The 21,794-nt window shown below is 47.1% G+C and overlaps 1 protein-coding gene across 3 annotated transcripts in view; it reads right to left on the bottom strand.

Moving 5' to 3' along the window:
• MAPK8IP1 (mitogen-activated protein kinase 8 interacting protein 1) overlaps positions 1-21,794 on the bottom strand; it is a 105,729-nt gene that overhangs the window by 19,884 nt on the left and 64,051 nt on the right. For all 3 annotated transcript variants that reach the window (XM_040328164.1, XM_040328165.1, XM_040328166.1), the window contains exons 2-4: positions 20,206-20,320; positions 15,952-16,176; positions 362-443 (exon numbers count right to left, since the gene is read on the bottom strand). In XM_040328164.1, the coding sequence (XP_040184098.1) occupies positions 362-443; positions 15,952-16,176; positions 20,206-20,320 (422 nt within the window). The remainder of the gene's footprint in view (positions 1-361; positions 444-15,951; positions 16,177-20,205; positions 20,321-21,794) is intronic.

The raw sequence follows: 21,794 nt of genomic DNA, 5'->3' as shown, positions 1-21,794 counted from the left end.
TTACTATACGCCGCCGCAACTTTACAGGCAAGTGCTTTCTGAATAAAGCACTTGCCTCAAAAACTTGCGGCGGCATAACGTAAATCAGATAGGTTACGCGGATCTAAAGATCCGCTGACCTATCTGAATCTGGCCCAATGTTTTTATCACAAATTATGTGAGAAGACTGCACTTCCTCTTTAAGGTCATAATGCTTCATTTTCCTGATTGAGGTCTTTTAGGAAAATACCGCATTATGTCCACTAGATGGAGCTGATACTCATTGGAAATAAACATATTAGAAACAATACAGGGTTATTCATGACACCAGAATGAATGCTATGGAATTGGTACAGCAAAAGATGAAGATAAAAGTACTTACCTGTCTTGAGTGGAGAGGAGGAGCGAGACACCCTCTCCTGCCAGCTGTATTTCTTCGCCAGAGAGTTATTATTCAAAGTGTCCTGTAAGATCAATCAAATGGGAAGATGTCACTACTCAGTGTAAGAAGAACCACAAGCCAATCTAGCAGTCCAATATCAGCAATCAATACATCCAATCAGATTGCTGAAATGAGATCATGTATACTTTATATTCCAGGCATTTATAGAACGACGTCACTGTACGTTATATACCACTTGTTACAATAATTGATCTTATGTTTCTATAGTGTCTACTGTCCGGGGGCGCCAAACATTTTACCCGCTGTTGGGTCTGCCATCTTGGGAAGGAAGACTTTTTCCTGTTCCCCCCCCCCCTTTTTTAATTGGTTGATAGGTATTTAGGGCCTGATCCACAGCCGCCGAGCGCAACTTAACTTTTCAGAGTTAAAGGGGTTGTAAAGGAAAAAAATGTTTTCCCTAAATAGCTTCCTTTACCTTAGTGCAGTCCTCCTTCACTTACCTCATCCTTCCATTTTGCTTTTATATGTCCTTATTTCTTCTGAGAAATCCTCACTTCCTGTTCTTCTGTCTGTAACTCACCACCGTAATGTGAGGCTTTCTTCCTGGTGTGGAGAAAGCCTCTTGAGGGGGGAGGGGCTGAGCAGGAGGGTCAGGACGCCCACTAACACACAGCTCCTTTCTCTATCTGCAAAGTAGAGAGTGTCCTGACTTGCCTGCTCGCCCCTCAAGAGGCTTTCTCCACACCAGGAAGAAAGCCTCACATTACTGTGTGGAGTTACAGACAGAAGAACAGGAAGTGAGGATTTCTCAGAAGAAATAAGGACATTTAAAAGCAAAATAGAAGGATGAGGTAAGTGAAGGAGGACTGCACTAAGGTAAAGGAAGCTATTTAAGGAAAAATAATTTTTCCTTTACAACCCCTTTAAGTTACACTGCCGCAAATCTCCCAAGTTAGGTGCCGATCCACAAAGCACTTACCTGGAAATTTGCGGCGCTGTAACTTAACTCCGTCCGGCGCAAGGCGTTCCTAATACAAATGGGCGATTCCCATTTAAATTAGGCGCGCTCCCGCGCCGAACGTACTGCGCATGCTCAGTCGGGTGACTTACCCGACGTGCATTGCGCTAACTGACGTCGCTCCGACGTCATTTGCTTAGACGTTAACGTAAATGGCGTCCAGCGCCATTCACGAACGTCTTACGCAAACGACGTAGAATTTCAATTTCGACGCGGGAACGACGGCCATACTTAACATGGCTTAAGAGAGCTAGGGCTGAGCCCTAGTTTTTTGCGGCGTAACTCGACGTAAACGACGTAGAATTAGTGCGACGGGCCTGTCGGAACGTTCGTGGATCGCCGTACGTGTTCATTTGCCGGCCTAGAATTGCATCCTAAGATCCGGCAGTGTAATTCAATTACACATGTCGGATCTTCTGCCTATCTATGGGAAACTGATTCTGTGGATCAGTTCCATAGTTAGGACCAGGGATACGACGGAGTAACAGCAATTACTCTGTCGTATCTCTTTTGAGGATTTGGCCCTTAAATTCTGCACATTTGTTACCCCACATTTATCACATGCCTGATGAAGGGGTCCTGCGTGACTCCGAAACGTTGCACTCTCCTTGTGTTGTGATCATGCAAAAAATCATCCGTTTGGACGCTATTCATGTCGTTCCATGGAGTGCGGGAAAATATCTACATTGTAATGGGTAACGACGGGTACCCTCCTGTATGGATGGACTCTAATGGCGACCTTAAAGTGGATGTAAACCCCCAAAAAAAAAATTGATGTCACAATGTAGAGAATAAGATTTCCTATCATCTGTGCCCAGTCTTGCCACACAGAGTTAATCCAGCTCTGAGCAATCCTCTTTTATTGTTCAGTGAAAATTAACAGACTTCCAGATAAAAACCTGTCTAAATAAAAAGTCCTTTCCTCTCTCCTTGCTTTGAGTGACAGGTTATTTACAGATCTAGCTTGGACATGTTTATCATATGTTATGTTATGTTTATCATAATATGAGGTGATCCACAGTTTGTATATTACCAGGATGTGTTATGTGGGGGAGGGGTGGATTTCTCACTTTTTATACTGTGGATCACCTCATATTATGATAAACATAACATAAGATATAATAAACATGTCCAAGTTTTTATTATTATTATTAAAACATGTCCATGTTTTTATATATATATATATATATATATTAATAAAAATAAGTAAATATAAATAATAAAAAATAATAATATAATTAAATAATATGAATAATATTTATAAAAAAAAGTATAAATAATATAAATTATAAATATATAGTAATATAAATAATAATAATAATATGAATAATAATAATATGAATAATAATAAATAAATAAATATAATTTTTATAATGTATAATATAGGGGGGATCTAATTGAGATTATAATTTAAAAGGGGACTCACCTAATGGGACCCTGATATAAGGAGGCTCTGATGGGGATTTGTTTTGGTGCTAAAATATTTGTAAAATATATATTAAAATGTATATATTTTTTATATCTCTATAAAAAAAATATTTATAGCAATAAAAATAAGTAAATATAAATAATAAAAAATAATAATATAATAAAATAATGATTATAAAAAAAGTATAAATAATAATAATAAAAAATAAATATTATTTTTATAATGTATAATATACATTCTAACATACAGAAGCAACATCTGCTCTGTTAAATCCAATCCTCCCAGATATCATAGAGTTGGCGGTACTTCTATCTCCTGCTCACACCTCTCTCACTCCCATAATAATGGTCCCTCTCTGCACATTGATCACCACAGGCCGCCAGTTGCCAGCCGCTGTGAACACGCCGCATGTTATTTCCCAGACGCTGTGATCCCGCCAGGAGAAAACTGCTAACCTACAAAAATAAAACGCTCAGCTATTTATTGTAGGAAAACGTTCTGCAACTGTGACTGGAGCTCTACAGAGACACAGAAGACAAAAAAACGCTTTAATCTGATAATAAACCCTCCAAATAGGACCATTCTATGTAATCCCCAGGGAGAAAAATGCATATGGCAGCCTACCAATCCTCACATGCGCTGGCTGCATTTGTTTTCCTTTTATTCCCTTTAACTATTTCTTTTTCATTGATTATTATTGATTATTATTGATTATAATTATTATTGATTATGAAGAATGCAGCAAAATAATGACGATTTGGGGTCTATTTATAAAAAAGAAAAAAATCACTTTGTGAATAATCCTTGTAATGCGTCTAATATGTAATATATGTACAGGATATACAGTGCCTTGAAAAAGTATTCATACCCCTTGCCATTCTCCACATTTTCTCATGTTACAACCAAAACATTCATTTTATTTTATTGGGATTTTATGTGATAGAAAAACACAAAGTGACACATCATTGTGAAGTGGAAGGAAAATGATAAACGTTTTTTTTTTTCTTTACAAATTATTATATGAAAAGTGTGGCGTGCATTGTATTCACCCCCCCCCCCCCCCCGACCTAATATCTCGGGGAACCAATCGCCTTCAGAAGTCACCTAATTAGTAAACAGAGTCCACCTGTGTGTCATTTATTCTCAGTACAAATACAGCTGTTCTGTGAAGCCCTCAGAGGCTTGTTAAAGAATTTATTATATTCCAACTTCAAAAGGTTATATTCTTTCTATTTTATTCTACAGTATTCTATTGTTTTTTTTCTTCTATTTGAATTCAAATGTATTCTATTTGAAATTAGAATTTCACAAAATGGGTATACTCTATTATTTTATTCTAGTCTATTCTTTTTTTTTCATTGTATACGGTTTCTTTTTTTTTCTATTTTATTCTGTTCTTTTATTTACTATTCTATTTTGTTCTGTTTTACGCTATTCTATTCTTTTTTTATTCTAAAACTTAATTTTTTTTTATTCTATCCCTTTTCTATTTTTTCCATTCTTTTTTTTCTGTTCAATTTCTATTCCTTTTCTATTCTATTCTTTTTTTTTCTATTAAATTCTAATGTATTCTATTTGAAATTTGATGGCACTGACAGGTGGCTGTTATGGGCACTGATAGGTGGCTGGCACTGTTAGATGGCACTGATAAATGGCACTTATGGGCACTGATGGCACTGACAGGTGGCTGGCACTGATGGCACTGACGGGTGGCTGGCACTGATAGGCAGCAGTTATGGGCACTGATGGCACTGACAGGTGGCTGGCACTGATAGGCGGCTGTTATGGGCACTGATAGGTGGCTGGCACTGATGGCCGGCACTGTTAGATGGCACTGATAAATGGCACTTATGGGCACTGATGGCACTGACAGGTGGCTGGCACTGATAGGCGGCTGTTATAGGCACTGATAGGTGGCTGCCACTGTTAGATGGCACTGGTAAATGGCACTTATGGGCACTGATGGCACTGACAGGTGTCTGGCACTGACAGGTGACTGGCACTGATAGGCGGCTGCTATGGGCACTGATAGGTGGCTGGCACTGCTGGCTGGCACTGCTGGCTGGCACTGTTAGATGGCACTGATAAATGGCACTTATAGGTACTGATGGCACTGACAGGTGGCTGGCACTGATAGGCGGCAGTTATGGGCACTGATAGGTGGCAGTTATGGGCACTGATAGAATCCTGGCACTGTTAGATGGCACTGATAAACAGCACTTATGGGCACTGACAGGTGGCTGGCACTTATGGGCAGGCACTGAAATGCAGCAATAAATGACATGAGGAAAGTATTTTGAAATGCTATGCTGCAGCGCCCATCTTGGTACACCCTGCACTAGGCATCAGTAAGTATCAGCAGACATCTTGTTACACCCAGCCTGAACTATATGGGATGGGTGTAACAAGATGCCAGCTGCTGGCTTACTGTGGCCAAGTGCAGGGTGTGCCAAGATGGGTGTCAGGATGTCCAAGCTGACGGCAACCGCTCCGCCCACTGAGGCTGCCCACCCACTCCGCCCGATCCGCCTACTGATGCCGCCCGCCCTCTCCGCTCCAAACTAAATCCGCTCCGCCCACTGAGGCCGCCCGCCCTCTCCGCCCAATATATCCGCTCCTCCCACTGAGGCCGCCCGATCCGCTTACTGACGCCGCCCGCCCTCTCCGCCGACCAAGTATCGGGTCAGGCATCGGGCACATATACTCGCACAAATGCTCGGTATCAGTCCCGATACAGATACTAGTATCGGAATTGGGGACAACCCTACATGTGTGGCAGCGCAACGCAATAAGTAGCATTGCGGCACAAAAAAGGCTCAGCTGCGATTTCCTGTATGTCAGGGAATGTTGGCGGCCATTTTTTTTCAATGGCCGCCTTAAAATGCGGCATAATGTGCGTTCCTGCGCCGCTAAGACGGAATTTGGCCCTTGTAGGGATTTTGTTCAGAAAAAAAAAAAGATCCCCTTTGATTTCCATCAGTCAGTCTGCAAACAATTTCATCTGGAAAAAAATGAGAAATAGTCGGCGTGCGCCCGGCGCCCACACGGCGAGCCCGTGACTGAGATCCTTTGTGTCACATAATGGGGTGGGTGACGGATGGTGTCAGGCAGAGGAATCTCGGATGACTCAACACGGCCTGAGCTGTCATTTCCCGACCGCTGTAACCATGGCGACCAACGCTAATGGGGCAGAAGGAGCCGCGAGAGAGGGAGAGACGGACAACGCGGCGGAGAAGAGGGGGGGGGGGGGCGGGGGTCAGAGGTCAGGCGGGGGTCAGAGGTCAGGCGGGGGTCACTGGGATAAGTCATCATCGGCCAGCTCTCATCCCATTAGCAGCCATTCACAGGATTACATCCTTACTATTAGCCGAGATTACAGCGTGACGAGGAGAGTGCGTCTGTCACCGGATAAAACCCCCGACCTATACACACGCGTTTCACCCGCTCACACCGACCGTCCTATAGGGGGAGCTGTCACTGCGTCACACACACGCGCGTTTCACCCGCTCACACCGACCGTCCTATAGGGGGAGCTGTCACTGCGTCACACACACACGCGTTTCACCCGCTCACACCGACCGTCCTATAGGGGGAGCTGTCACTGCGTCACACACACGCGTTTCACCCGCTCACACCGACCGTCCTATAGGGGGAGCTGTCACTGCGTCACACACACGCGTTTCACCCGCTCACACCGACCGTCCTATAGGGGGAGCTGTCACTGCGTCACACACACGCGTTTCACCCGCTCACACCGACCGTCCTATAGGGGGAGCTGTCACTGTGTCACACACACGCGTTTCACCCGCTCACACCGACCGTCCTATAGGGGGAGCTGTCACTGCGTCACACACACGCGTTTCACCCCCTCACACCGACCGTCCTATAGGGGGAGCTGTCACTGCGTCACACACACGCGTTTCACCCGCTCACACCGACCGTCCTATAGGGGGAGCTGTCACTGCGTCACACACACGCGTTTCACCCGCTCACACTGACCGTCCTATAGGGGGAGCTGTCACTGCGTCACACACACGCGTTTCACCCGCTCACACCGACCGTCCTATAGGAGGAGCTGTCACTGCGTCACACACACGCGTTTCACCCGCTAACACCGGCCGTCCTATAGGGGGAGCTGTCACTGCGTCACACACACACACGCGTTTCACCCGCTCACACCGACCGTCCTATAGGGGGAGCTGTCACTGCGTCACACACACGCGTTTCACCCGCTAACACCGACCGTCCTATAGGGGGAGCTGTCACTGCGTCTCACACACACGCGTTTCACCCGCTCACACCGACCGTCCTAAAGGGGGAGCTGTCACTGCGTCACACAGACACGCGTTTCACCCGCTATTACCAACCGTCCTATAGGGGGAGCTGTCACTGCGTCACACACACACACGCGTTTCACTCACACCGACCGTCCTATAGGGGGAGCTGTCACTGCACCACACACAGCTCAACTATACACGCGCGTTTCACCCATTTCCTTACACTTCGCAGAGCTGATTGGAGGGAAGGGACACACCCTCCTTCACACAGCACACAGGAGCAGAGCTGAGGCTGTCAATCAGCTGGAGATCCCTCCCCTGACACCCTTGTCAGAAGTGATTGATGCTGACAGAAGAGGAACGAGGCAGCAGACAGAAATAACACTTAGTGCTCCTGATTGAGACAAGTACACACTATAGAGGGATGTGCTTTGTTCATATTTCCTGTCTGAGGTTTACAACCACTTTAAATGGGGACACGTGTTCTGGTGACAACTGTCATAGAGGAAATCTTTCCACACTTTGTAGAGATCACCTTCTACTTCCTGCTGTGTCTCTGGCACAGGAAGTGAAGGGGAATCTCCCCCCCAGGGGGACACAGATGAAACAAATCCTGACAGATGCTGTAACCATTACCTGCTCTACTAAGAAAAAAAAACATGTTGGGCTTTACATAGCGGTCAGTTTTCTTCTTTCAGCCCGCTGGATTGAATGAAAACAAAACACTAACAGTGTGTACTAGGCTGAAAGCTGGCCACACATGCTACAATCTGACTGTACAATCTCTATACAATCTTCTTTAAGTACCTCCTGCTCGCGGTATAGTAAAATGACAGCAGGGGGGAATCTTCTCTCGTTGTGGGGGCAACGTCGTATGATCGCCCCAGTGTCACCGCTCTCACACACCCGCGAGTGACACGGCGTGACCCTGATCTCGGTAAGGAGCCGATCACACAGTTCTTTAACCATGTGATTGGCTGTGTCCAATCACAGCAGGTCACATCTCCTCACAGGGGAGACCAGGACAGGGAATCAGGGCAACCCCAACATCAGTGACAACAATCAGTGCCCATCAGTGCCGCTCATCAGAGCCACCTATCAGTGCTGCCTATCAGTGCCACATATCAATGCCACCAATCAGTGCCACCTATCAGTGCTCATCAGTGCCACCTATCAGTGCCGCCTATCAATGCCACCAATCAGTGCCACATATCAGTGCCACCTATCAGTGCCACCTATCAGTGCTGCTTATCAGTGCCACATATCAGTGCCACCTATCAGTGCTCATCTGTGCCACCTATCAGTGCTGCCTATCAGTGCCGCTTATCAGTGCTCATCAGTGCTGCCTATGAGTGCCACCTATCAGTGCTCATCAGTGCTGCCTATCAGTGCTCATCAGTGCCACCTATCAGTGCTCATCACTGCCACCTATCAGTGCTGCCTATCAGTGCCGCTTATCAGTGCTCATCAGTGCTGCCTATGAGTGCCACCTATCAGTGCTCATCAGTGCCACCTATCAGTGCTCATCAGTGCCACCTATCAGTGCTCATCAGTGCCACCTATCAGTGCTCATCAGTGCCACCTATCAGTGCTGCCTATCAGTGCTCATCAGTGCTGCCTATCAGTGCCACCTATCAGTGCTGCCTATCAGTGCTCAACAGTGCCGCCTATCAGTGCTCATCAGTGCCACCTATCAGTGCTCATCAGTGCCACCTATCAGTGCTCATCAGTGCTGCCTATCAGTGCTCATCAGTGCTGCCTATCAGTGCTCATCAGTGCCACCTATCAGTGCTGCCTATCAGTGCCATCTATCAGTGCTGCCTATCAGTGCTGCCTATCAGTGCCACATATCAGTGCTGCCTATCAGTGCCACCTATCAGTGCTCATCAGTGCTGCCTATCAGTGCCACATATCAGTGCAACCTATCAGTGCACATCAGTGCCGCCTATCAGTGCTCATCACTGCCACCTATCAGTGCCGCTTATCAGTGCTCATCAGTGCTGCCTATGAGTGCCACCTATCAGTGCTCATCAGTGCTGCCTATCAGTGCTCATCAGTGCCACCTATCAGTGCTCATCACTGCCACCTATCAGTGCTGCCTATCAGTGCCGCTTATCAGTGCTCATCAGTTCTGCCTATGAGTGCCACCTATCAGTGCTCATCAGTGCCACCTATCAGTGCCACCTATCAGTGCTCATCAGTGCCACCTATCAGTGCTCATCAGTGCCACCTATCAGTGCTCATCACTGCCACCTATCAGTGCTGCCTATCAGTGCTCATCAGTGCTGCCTATCAGTGCCACCTATCAGTGCCGCCTATCAGTGCTCAACAGTGCCGCCTATCAGTGCTCATCAGTGCCACCTATCAGTGCTCATCAGTGCCACCTATCAGTGCTCATCAGTGCTGCCTATCAGTGCTCATCAGTGCTGCCTATCAGTGCTCATCAGTGCCACCTATCAGTGCTGCCTATCAGTGCCATCTATCAGTGCTGCCTATCAGTGCTGCCTATCAGTGCCACATATCAGTGCTGCCTATCAGTGCCACCTATCAGTGCTCATCAGTGCTGCCTATCAGTGCCACATATCAGTGCAACCTATCAGTGCACAGCAGTGCCGCCTATCAGTGCTCATCACTGCCACCTATCAGTGCCGCTTATCAGTGCTCATCAGTGCTGCCTATGAGTGCCACCTATCAGTGCTCATCAGTGCTGCCTATCAGTGCTCATCAGTGCCACCTATCAGTGCTCATCACTGCCACCTATCAGTGCTGCCTATCAGTGCCGCTTATCAGTGCTCATCAGTTCTGCCTATGAGTGCCACCTATCAGTGCTCATCAGTGCCACCTATCAGTGCCACCTATCAGTGCTCATCAGTGCCACCTATCAGTGCTCATCAGTGCCACCTATCAGTGCTCATCACTGCCACCTATCAGTGCTGCCTATCAGTGCTCATCAGTGCTGCCTATCAGTGCCACCTATCAGTGCCGCCTATCAGTGCTCATCAGTGCCACCTATCAGTGCCACCTATCAGTGCTCATCAGTGCCACCTATCAGTGCTCATCAGTGCCACCTATCAGTGCTCATCACTGCCACCTATCAGTGCTGCCTATCAGTGCTGCCTATCAGTGCCACCTATCAGTGCCGCCTATCAGTGCTCATCAGTGCCACCTATCAGTGCTCATCAGTGCCACCTATCAGTGCTCATCAGTGCTGCCTATCAGTGCTCATCAGTGCTGCCTATCAGTGCCACCTATCAGTGCTGCCTATCAGTGCCATCTATCAGTGCTGCCTATCAGTGCTGCCTATCAGTGCCACATATCAGTGCTGCCTATCAGTGCCACCTATCAGTGCTCATCAGTGCTGCCTATCAGTGCCACATATCAGTGCAACCTATCAGTGCTCATCAGTGCCACCTATCAGTGCTCATCACTGCCACCTATCAGTGCTGCCTATCAGTGCCGCTTATCAGTGCTCATCAGTGCTGCCTATGAGTGCCACCTATCAGTGCTCATCAGTGCTGCCTATCAGTGCTCATCAGTGCCACCTATCAGTGCTCATCACTGCCACCTATCAGTGCTGCCTATCAGTGCTCATCAGTGCTGCCTATCAGTGCCACCTATCAGTGCTCAACAGTGCCGCCTATCAGTGCTCATCAGTGCCACCTATCAGTGCCATCTATCAGTGCTGCCTATCAGTGCCACCTATCAGTGCTCATCAGTGCTGCCTATCAGTGCCACCTATCAGTGCTGCCTATCAGTGCCCATCAGTGTGGCATATCAGTGCCTTCTCAACAGTTCCACCTAATCAGTGACCTTTTGTGCCGCCTCATCAGTTCCCATCAGTGGGACAGAAACTACACATTTTTATTTTTATTTTCAAAATGTTGGGTCTCTTTTCCTTCTTTTTTTTTTTATTGCAAAAAATAAAACCCCAGTGGTGAATAAATACCACAAGAAAGCTCTATCTGTCTCAAAAAATGAAAAAAATTGAGATATGACAACCAGATTGCAAGGTGTATGGCCAAGATCTGCGAACAATCATGTAATGTGTTGGTCTACCTTAACAATCTACTGACCTTTGATACAATCAGATTGGATTAGCCCTACATACAGAAGTTCCTGGTAGACCTAAATGACACCTTTTTCCATCAGATTGCAAGGTATTTGCCAGCTTTGGATACCGACAACCCTGCAATACAATGTCTACCTTCACAATCCAGTGAGTTCCTATCCAATCAGATTGGCTTTTTCCCCACATAGCTAAGTGAGATTTTACAGTCAGATTGCAAGGTGTATGACCAGATTTAGATACCAACAACCATGTAATATGACGGTCTATCTTAACAAGCCAGTGAGTTTCCATCCAATCAGATTGGCCGTTGCTCTATATAGCTGTTGGCTGAATTTCAATCCATCTATGGCCACCTTTAACCACCCAGACCATTACGCAGGTAAAGGACCTGGCCAGTTTTTGCGATTGGGCACTGCGCCGCTTTAACTGACAATTGCGCGGTCGTGCGACGTGGCTCCCAAACAAAATTGGCGTCCTTTTTTCCCCACAAATAGAGCTTTCTTTTGGTGGTATTTGATCACCTCTGCGGTTTTTATTTTTTGCGCTATAAACAAAAATAGAGCGACAATTTTGAAAAAAAGCTACATTTTTTACTTTTTGCTATAATAAATATCCCCAAAAAAGATATAAAAAAACTTTTTTTTTCCTCAGTTTAGGCCGATACGTATTCTTCTACCTATTTTTGGTAAAAAAAAAAAATCGCAATAAGCGTTTATCGATTGGTTTGCGCCAAATTTATAGCGTTTACAAAATAGGGGATAGTTTTATTGCATTTTTATTAATATTTTTTTTTTACTACTAATGGCGGAGATCAGCGATTTTTTTCGTGACTGCGACATTATGGCGGACACTTCGGACAATTTTGACACATTTTTGGGACCATTGTCATTTTCACAGCAAAAAGTGCTATAAAAATGCACTGATTACTGTGAAAATGACAATTGCAGTTTGGGAGTTAACCACAAGGGGGCGCTGAAGGGGTTAAGCTTGACCTCATATGTGTTTCTAACTGTAGGGGGGCTGGACGTGTGACGTCATTGGCCCAGATTCAGGTACATTTGCGCTCTATTTGCGGAGGCGCAGGGCAACGATTTTGCCCTGCGCCCCCGCAAATATTTTGCGCTGCCCTCGATTCACGGAGCAGTAGCTCCGTAAATTGCGAGGGCGCGCCCGGCAAAATTGCCCGGCGTAAGCGCGCGCAATGTAAATGATCCCGCCGGGGGCGGGAATCATTTAAATTAGGCTCGCTCCCGCACCGAGTGTAGAGCGCATGCTCCGTCGGGAAACTTTCCCGACGTGCATTGCGGCAAATGACGTCGCAAGGACGTCATTTGCTTCAAAGTGAACGTGAATGGCGTCCTGTGCCATTCACGAATCACTTACGCAAACGACGTAGATTTCAAATTTCGGGACGCGGGAACGGTGGGTATCCTTAGCATTGGCTGCGCCTGCTATTAGCAGGAGCAGCCTTACGCTAAGCACGCCGTACGGAAACGACGTAACCTGCGTACGCAGGGCCCGCGCAACAATTGTGAATCGGTGTTAGTATGCAATTTGCATACTATACGCTGATCACAATGGGAGCGCCCCCTAGCGGTCATCGCTAGAATGCAGCCTAAAATCTGCATGGCATAAGAGCCTTATGCCACGCAGATTTTAGGCTGCAGTCGGCGTTACGATGTTCCTGAATCAGGAGCATTCGTAACGCCGGAGCAAGTCAGCAATTGCGCTGTGTAACCTATGGTTACACAGGCGCAATTGCTTCTTGAATCTGGGCCATTGATCGCCTTTCCCTATATCAGGGATCACACGATCAATGACAGCGCCACAGTGAAGAACGGGGAAGGTGTGTTTACACACGGCTCTCCTCGTTCTTCAGCTCCGGGGAGCGATCGCAGGACTCCAGCGGCGATCGGGTCCGTGGGTCCCATGGTCACGGAGCTTCGGACCGGGTCGTGGGCGTGCGCCCGCGACCCACGGCTGGGCACCTAAAGAGGACATACCTGTACGTGCTTGTGCCGAGCCGTGCCATTCTGCCCACGTATATATATGCAGGAGGCGGTCCTTAAGTGGTTAAATGGCTGTAAACCTCAGAAATATGAACAGAGCATTTCCCTCTATAGTGTGTACTAATCTCAACCCAGAGCACTAAGTGTAATTTCTGTCTACTGCTTCCTTCTTCTGATAGCAGCATTTGACCTCCTATTATATGGTTTTGGTAAATCTAAAAGGAAATCTATAGAAGAAAATTGTATAATGTATGGCCAGCTTAAGACCCCCATACACACTATACAACTTTTGTTGTCAGATTTCCTGTAGATTTACCAAAACCAGTAGTAGAAGGGCCTGCCTGATTGCATTTAAACTCCTAAAGCGGAGTTCCACCTAAAAATGGAACTTCCTCTTAACCCACTCCTCTCCCCCTTACATGCCACATTTGGCATGTAATTTTTTTTGGGGGGGGGGGAGTGGGGGCTTCAGGAGAAGGGGACTTCCTGTCCCACTTCCTCCTTCCGCCGAGGGGCTGGTAAGGCGATTAGCTTAACCACTTCCCGACCACCGCATGTACATATACGTTGGCAGAATGGCACGGACAGGCACATTGGCGTACCTGTACGTCCCTGCCTAGACGGGGGTCCGATCGCGACCCCCCCCGGTACATGCGGCGGTCGGATCCCCTCGGGGAGCGATGCGGGACGACGGCGCGGCTATTTGTTTATAGCCGCTCCGTCGCGATCGCTCCCCGGAGCTGAAGAACGCGGAGAGCCGTATGTAAACACTGCTTCCCCGTGCTTCACTGTGGCGGCTGCATCGATCGAGTGATCCCTTTTATAGGGAGACTCGATCGATGACGTCATTCCTACAGCCACACCCCCCTACAGTTGTAAACACACACTAGGTGAAGCCTAACTCCTACAGCGCCCCCCTGTGTTTAACTCCCAAACTGCAACTGTCATTTTCACAATAAACAATGCAATTTAAATGCATTTTTTGCTGTGAAAATGACAATGATCCCAAAAATGTGTCAAAATTGTCCGAAGTGTCCGCCATAATGTCGCAGTCACGAAAAAATCGCTGATCGCCGCCATTAGTAGTAAAAAAATAAAAATAAAATAAATAATAAAACTATCCTCTATTTTGTAAACGCTATAAATTTTGCGCAAACCAACCGATAAGCGCTTATTGCGATTTTTTTTACCAAAAATAGGTAGAAGAATACGTATCGGCCTAAACTGAGGGAAAAAAAATGTATATATGTTTTTGGGGGATATTTATTATAGCAAAAAGTAAAAAATATTGAATTTTTTTCAAAATTGTCGCTCTATTTTTGTTTATAGAGCAAAAAATAAAAATCGCAGAGGTGATCAAATACCACCAAAAGAAAGCTCTATTTGTGGGAAAAAAAGGACGCCAATTTTGTTTGGGAGCCACGTCGCACGACCGCGCAATTGTCTGTTAAAGCGACGCAGTGACGAATTGTAAAAACCCCTTGGGTCATGTAGCAGCATATTGGTCCGGTCCTTAAGTGGTTAATCGCCTTCTTGCAGCCCCTCCCTGTAGGCGAGCGCCTGTCCAATCGGACGGCGCCGCGCCGCTCGCGCATTGCGCAGTGCCGCTCGCGCATGCGCAGTGGGTGCCCGGCCGTGAACCCGAAAGCGGTCAATGCCGGGTGCCCACACTAGGAATGAAGACGCCGGCCGGCGAGGGGCGGCGAGGAGCGGAGCCCCGGCCGGCACGCCGCTGGAGCCGTGGAGCAGGTAAGTGTCCGTTTATTAAAAGCCAGCAGCTACACTTTTTGTAGCTGCTGACTTTTAATAAACTTAAAAACAGGCTGGAACTCCCCTTTAAGGTTTGACCTCATATTATATGGTTTTGGTAAATCTGAAGGAAAAAATCTGCAGGAAATTGTACAGTGTGTATCCAGCTTTATAGACAATCGCGTCCCTCTGTGTTTCTCTATATCCAACCTCCATCCCTGTGTATTGATCGAATCTCTGAATCGGTATTAGAGGACCCGTCATCCTATCAATGATCGTCTGTAAATACTCGTCGGTATGTGGCCCTCGATGGAGTATGCAAATTAGCAAAATACGCGAATTCCCGAACGTACGCCCGACCGACGCAGTGAAGTTACGACGTTTACGTAAGATTTGCGACGCGTAAAGTTGCCCCTGGGTCTATGAGGCGCAGTCAATGTTAAGTATGGCCGTCGTTCCCGCGTCAAAATTTACGTCGTTTGCGTAAGTCGCCTGTGAATGGCGCTGGACGCCATTTACTTTAGCGTCAAAAACCAATGACGTCCTTGCGACGTCATTAAGCGCAATGCACGTCGGGAAATTTTAGGCACAGTACGTTCGGCGCGGGAACGCGCCTAATTTAAATGATCCACCCCCCCTACCCGGATCATTTGAATTAGGCGGGCTTGCGCCGGAGGATTTACGCTACGCCGCCGCAACTTTACAGGCAAGTGCTTTGTGAATCAAGCACTTGCCCCGTAAAACTTGCGGCGGCGTAACGTAAATGAGATACGTTACGCCGCCGCAGTTTAAAGCCGTTCTACGAGAATCTGGCCCTGTGTATCCAGCTTTATAGACAATCGCGTCCCTCTGTGTTTCTGTGTATTGATCGAATCTCTGAATCGGTATTTGAGGACCCGTCATCCAATCAATGATCGTCTGTAAATACTCGTCGGTATGTGGCCCTCGAGGGAGGAGCCCGATCCCTCAATGTCACAGCAGCCAATAAATACATATACACGGGATCCATTCCTCTCACCTGTGTGCGTGGGGCCTGTGGGAAGAGGTTGAGGGTGGTAGGCCTCTTGGGTCGGTAGGTGTCCATGGATGGAGGCAGGAATGGTTTGGGGTCCACGGGGGCTCGCGTCTCCTCTTCGGAGATATGGCCGGCATCGATCAGGTCCAGCTGCAGCATCTCCGCCTGGATCCGACTGGCAGCTCCCCCCCCTCCCGAGGCAGGACCAGGCTCGGCACGCAGGCGGCTCTGGGGGGATCAGGAGACAGAGTCATGGGACCGGGGGGGGAGGGGGAGAGGGACACACAGTGACATCATCTGCTGGGAGGGGGAGCAGGGGTGGGTAACGTGACAGCCATCAATGGTTAAATGTCCCCAAGGAGCAGAGTGTCCCTGTAATAGGAAGGAACAGTTTGATGGAGCAGAGGAAGCACGAGCAACAGTGACAAATGAGCATGAGGAGGAGGAGGAGGACGGTGACAAATGAGCATGAGAAGGAGGAGGGTGACACCGGGTGACACCACGTTACAGGAGACACACTCAAGCAGAATAGTAATTAGCAATACAGAGAGATGAGGACAGGGAGAGGAGCAGATGGACCACACCGGGGAGGGAAGAGACACACAACCCACCACCTGCCATCCCTGCCAGGGACATGTGCTAGAAACTGAGACGTCAGGAAAACATGGCACAATCAGACATAACAAGCACATTATATATACACACACACCGCACAACCACAACTTTCACTAGCTCCAGACAGACAGAAAAAATAAACTCCATTTACTTCAGATAAATATATATATATTATTTTTTAACAAGAAAATATATATTTAATACAAATCAATAAAGTGACACTTAACACCTTGTTTTACAAAAAAAAAATATATATATATATATATATATATATAAGTTTTTAACCACTTCAGCCCGGAAGCATTTACCCCCTTCCTGACCAGGCTTCTTTTTTTTTTTTTTTTTTGCGATATGGCACGGCGTCACTTTAACTGACAATTGCGCGATCGTGCCAAGCTGTACCCAAACAAAATTGACGTCCTTTTTTCCCCACAAATAGAGCTTTCTTTTGCTGGTATTTGATCATCTCTGCGTTTTTTATTTTTTGCGTTATAAACAGAAAATGAGCGACAATTAAAAAAAAAAAAAAGCAATATTTTGTATTTTTTGCTATAATAAATGCCCCCGATTTTTTTTTTTTTTAACCACTTAAAACCCCGGACCTTTAGGCAGCTAAAAGAACCGGCCAGTTTTTGCGATTCGGCACTGCGTCGTTTTAACTGACAATTGCGCGGTCGTGCGACGTGGCTCCCAAACAAAACTGGCGTCCTTTTTTCCCCACAAATAGAGCTTTCTTTTGGTGGTATTTGATCACCTCTGCGGTTTTTATTTTTTGCGCTATAAACAAAAATAGAGCGACAATTTTGAAAAAAAATCTATATTTTTTACTTTTTGCTATAATAAATATCCCCCGAAAACATATATAAAAAATTTATTTTTTCCTCAGTTTAGGCCGATACGTATTCTTCTACCTATTTTTGGTAAAAAAAATGTATCGGTTGGTTTGCGCAAAATTTATAGCGTTTACAAAATAGGGGATAGTTTTATTGCATTTTTATAAATTTTTTTTTTTTTACTACTAATGGCGGCGATCAGCGATTTTTTTCATGACTGCGACATTATGGCGGACACTTGGGACAATTTTGACACATTTTTGGGACCATTGTCATTTTCACAGCAAAAAATGCATTTAAATTGCATTCTTTATTGTGAAAATGACAGTTGCCGTTTGGGAGTTAACCACAGGGGGCGCTGTAGGAGTTAGTGTTCACTTTGTGTGTGTTTACAACTGTAGGGGGGTGTGGCTGTAGGAGTGACGTCATCGATCGAGTCTCCCTATATAAGGGATCACTCGATCGATACGCCGCCACAGTGAAGCACGAGGAAGCCATGTTTACATACGGCTCTCCCCGTTCTTCAGCTCCGGGGAGCGATCGCGACGAAGCGGCTAAAAACAAATAGCCGCGCCGTCGTCCCGGATCGCTCCCCGCGGGAACCCGACCGCCGCATGTAGCGGGGGGGTCCCGATCGGACCCCCGACCCACGTCTAGGCAGGGACGTACAGGTACGCCAATGTGCCTGTACGTGCCATTCTGCCGACGTATATGTACATGCGGCGGTCGGCAAGTGGTTAAGTGTATTCTCAAATTGAGATACACTTAAATCTAGCCTAGATACGACCGCCGGCGCCGTCGTATCTTAGCTATCTATTTCCGCCGGCCGCTAGGGGCGTGTACACTGATTTACGCCTAGAATGTGTAAATCGGCGAGATACGCCTATTCACGAACGTACGCTTGCCCGTCACAGTAAAGATACGCCGTTTACATAAGGAGTTTTCAGGCCTAAAGATATTCCACCAAAAAGATGGCGCAGCCAATGTTACGTATGGACGTCGGAACCGCGTCAAATTTTAAAATGTTTACGTCGTTTGCGTAAGTCGTCTGTGAATGGGGCTGGCCGTAATTTACGTTCACGTCGAAAGCAATGAGTCTTTGCGGCGTAAGTTGGAGCATGCGCACTGGGTTACGTCCACGGACGGCGCATGCGCCTTTCGTTCAAAACGTCATTTACGTGGGGTCACGCTTTATTTACATAAAACACGCCCACCTCTTCACAATTTGAATTAGGCGCGCTTACGCCGGCACATTGACCAAGCAATTGTTATTCAAAGTGTGAGAGCGCTGAAAGCTGAAAATCGGCCTGGGCAGGAAGGGGGTGAAAGTGCCCGGTATTGACATGGTTAATATTGCTTTAATCTGATTGATCAAAATACGATCGTACTAATGAACAACGTACCGAATGATGCAAAATTAGCAATAATACTCCATCCAAGCCGATCAACTCAGGTTGATCAAATCTTTATGAATCGATCGGAAAGGGAAGTTATGACTATTCAATTGTTTGTGAATTGAATTGTTTTGATCGAATCACACATCGATCGGATAATAAGATCGAAGCATCTGTAGCCTACATTTACTCCAGCGAGGGGCGGACTGACCATTGAGTCACTCGGGCACTGCCCGAGGGCCCCATGCCATTAGGGGGCCCCACCAGGGATGCCAGGCTCAGTAAAACCAGGGACAGTATGTAAAAATCTATGGCCCAGATTCTCAAAGACTTACGACGGCGTATCTCCAGATACTCCGTCGTAAGTCCGAATGGCCCGCCGTCGTATCTATGCGCCTGATTCATAGAATCGGTTACGCATAGATTTGGCCAAGATACGAGCGGCGTAAGTCTCCTACGCCATCGTATCTTGGGTGCAATATTTACGCTGGCCACTAGGTGGCGCTTCCGTTGATTTCCGCGTCAAATATGTAAGTGAGCAAGATACGCCGATTCACGAACGTACGTACGCCCGTCGCAATTAGTTACGCCGTTTACGTAAGACATACGCCGGCGTGAAGGTAAAGCAGGTCTCTAGGTGGCGCAGCCCATGCAAGGTATGGACGTCGGAACAAGCGTATCTTTTTACGTCGTTTACGTAAGTCGTACGTGAATGGGGCTGTGCGTAGGTTACGTTCATGTCACAGGCATTGAGCCGGCGTATCTTTGGGCGTAAATACGACGTGATACTGAGCATGCGCGCGCATGCGCCGTTCGTTCGGCCATGCATCCACATGGGGTCACGCTTAATTTAAATACAACACGCCCACGACCTGCCTACTTTGAATTACGCGCGCTTACGCCGGCCGATTTACGCTACGCCGCCGTAACTTAGGACCCAAGTGCTTTGTGAATACAGCACTTGCCTCTCTAAGTAGCGGCGGCGTAAATAAGATACGCTACGCCCGCACAACGTAAAGCCGCCCTACGTGAATCTAGGCCTATGTTTTTTTTTACATCTGTCCCTGATATGTCCGAAACCGACATGCTTTTGATGTGAAAATCCCGCGATTTTAGCCGCCCCTGGCGTGCTGGCCATCTGTAAGCCCGGGGGCCCCATAATCTTCTATTGCCCGGGGGCCCCATGAGTTGTCAGTCCGCCCCTGACTCCACCCAATTTTTTTTTTACATTTTGGATGGAGTTTGGAGGACTTGTGGAGGTTTTATTGCTGTGACCCCATTAGGGAGATTTGGACAAAGACTTCCTCTATCGCCCTTATAGGAAATCCTGAATATATGATCGACTCATACCGATCACACACACACACAGCATATCCACACAGCAAGCATGGCCTGGGGTTGGTTCTTCTGCTCACCTTGCAGTGCCGGCTATCATTGCAGTGCAAACTGATTCCACATTCATCGGTGATCTCGGTGATCTCGGATAAATCGTCATCTTCAAATTCTTCCAGTGTGATGTCATGCGTAAGCCTGGCAAAAATAACAGGGGGCGTGAGGACGTCATCAGCATGCCATAGACATTAGAAACAATTACTGCAAATTTGTATCAGACAAGCACATGTGCACTACCCCTCCACCCATGTCTCCATGCTTTATTTTGTTGAACAATTACTTGAAAAACACCCCCAGCATTACTAGCTGCGGCCATTTTGAGTAAGGGCAGATAGCATACCTCCCAACATTTTGAGATGGGAATGAGGGACACATGGGCATCCGCTGAATTTTTTTTCGGGGGGGGGGGGGCACTTTGGCAGCGGCGATGCAGTCGCATTTAACCCTTTCTTCAAACACTAGCTGGGGTTAAAAGTGCCCGCTAACGGCCGAATAGCGCAGCTAAAACGATGGTAAAATGCCACTTTCAATGCCCATATAAATATAGCCTAGAGAATGTACAGACCCCCCCATTCTGCACAGAACCCACCATTCAGTACAGATGGACCCCCCATTATGCACAGACCCCTCCATTCAGCACAGATGGACCCCCCTTCAGCACAGACCCCCCCATTCCGCACAGACCTCTCCATTCAGCACAGACCCCCCTTCAGAACAGATGGACCCCCTTTAAGCACAGACCCCCCTTCAGCACAGATGGACCCCCCATTCAGCACAAACCCCCCCCCTTCAGCACAGACAGACCCCCCTCCTCCATCCCATTCAGTACTTCAGATCAGCCATCAGCGCGGCACAGGCAGAAGCTTCCCTCCTCCTGTGTACACATAAACATTGGAGGGGGAGGCGGCTTCACTCTGCTCGCTGTGCCTGTGTGACATCCGACCCGGGACTGCTCAAAAAGCCCGCAGCCGCCAGACTCTTCAGCACCTTCTTGATTTTCCAGGGGGGGTCATTTGCCCCCCCTTGCCTTATGGAGCGGACGCCCATGGAGGGACACCTACTAACAAACATATGTAGGTATAGGACCCGCCCCCTGCCACACCCCCTTAAAGGAGAATTAAACAAAAAAAAAGATTAATTAAATCCAAAAGGACTTTTTTTTACCACTACTATTCCTTTATATTGGCTTTTAAATGCAGCAATTTAGAATTTGGATGAAAGGTTTAGCACTGGGAAACACCTTTTGAAAGATAAAAAGTTCATTTTATATATAACTATATAGATCAGACCAAAATGAGGGACAAATGAGGAGGAAAGAGGGACAGAGGGACATTGCTCCAAATCAGGGAGTCCCTCCAAATCAGGGACAGTTGGGAGCTGTGCAAATGGTAGCATTGACTTCCTGGAATCCATCTGCTCTTAGCTCAGGCATGCAGGTAGGAAGGTGTGCTTAGTTGAGAAAGTCTCTCCTTCGTATAAAAAAAAAAAAAAATGCCAATGAAGACTCTTGCGATGTAAAACATCATTTTGGCCTAGGCCAGAAACCATGAAGCAAGTTTAAGACAAGTAAATATTATTATACAGGATTTATATGGTGCCAGCAGTTTGTGCA

The sequence above is a fragment of the Rana temporaria genome, chromosome 11 (assembly GCF_905171775.1).
Source record: "Rana temporaria chromosome 11, aRanTem1.1, whole genome shotgun sequence".
NCBI lineage: Eukaryota > Metazoa > Chordata > Amphibia > Anura > Ranidae > Rana > Rana temporaria.
The sequence above is the reverse complement of the archived record's forward strand: the minus strand, read 5'-3'. Positions and strand labels throughout refer to the sequence as shown.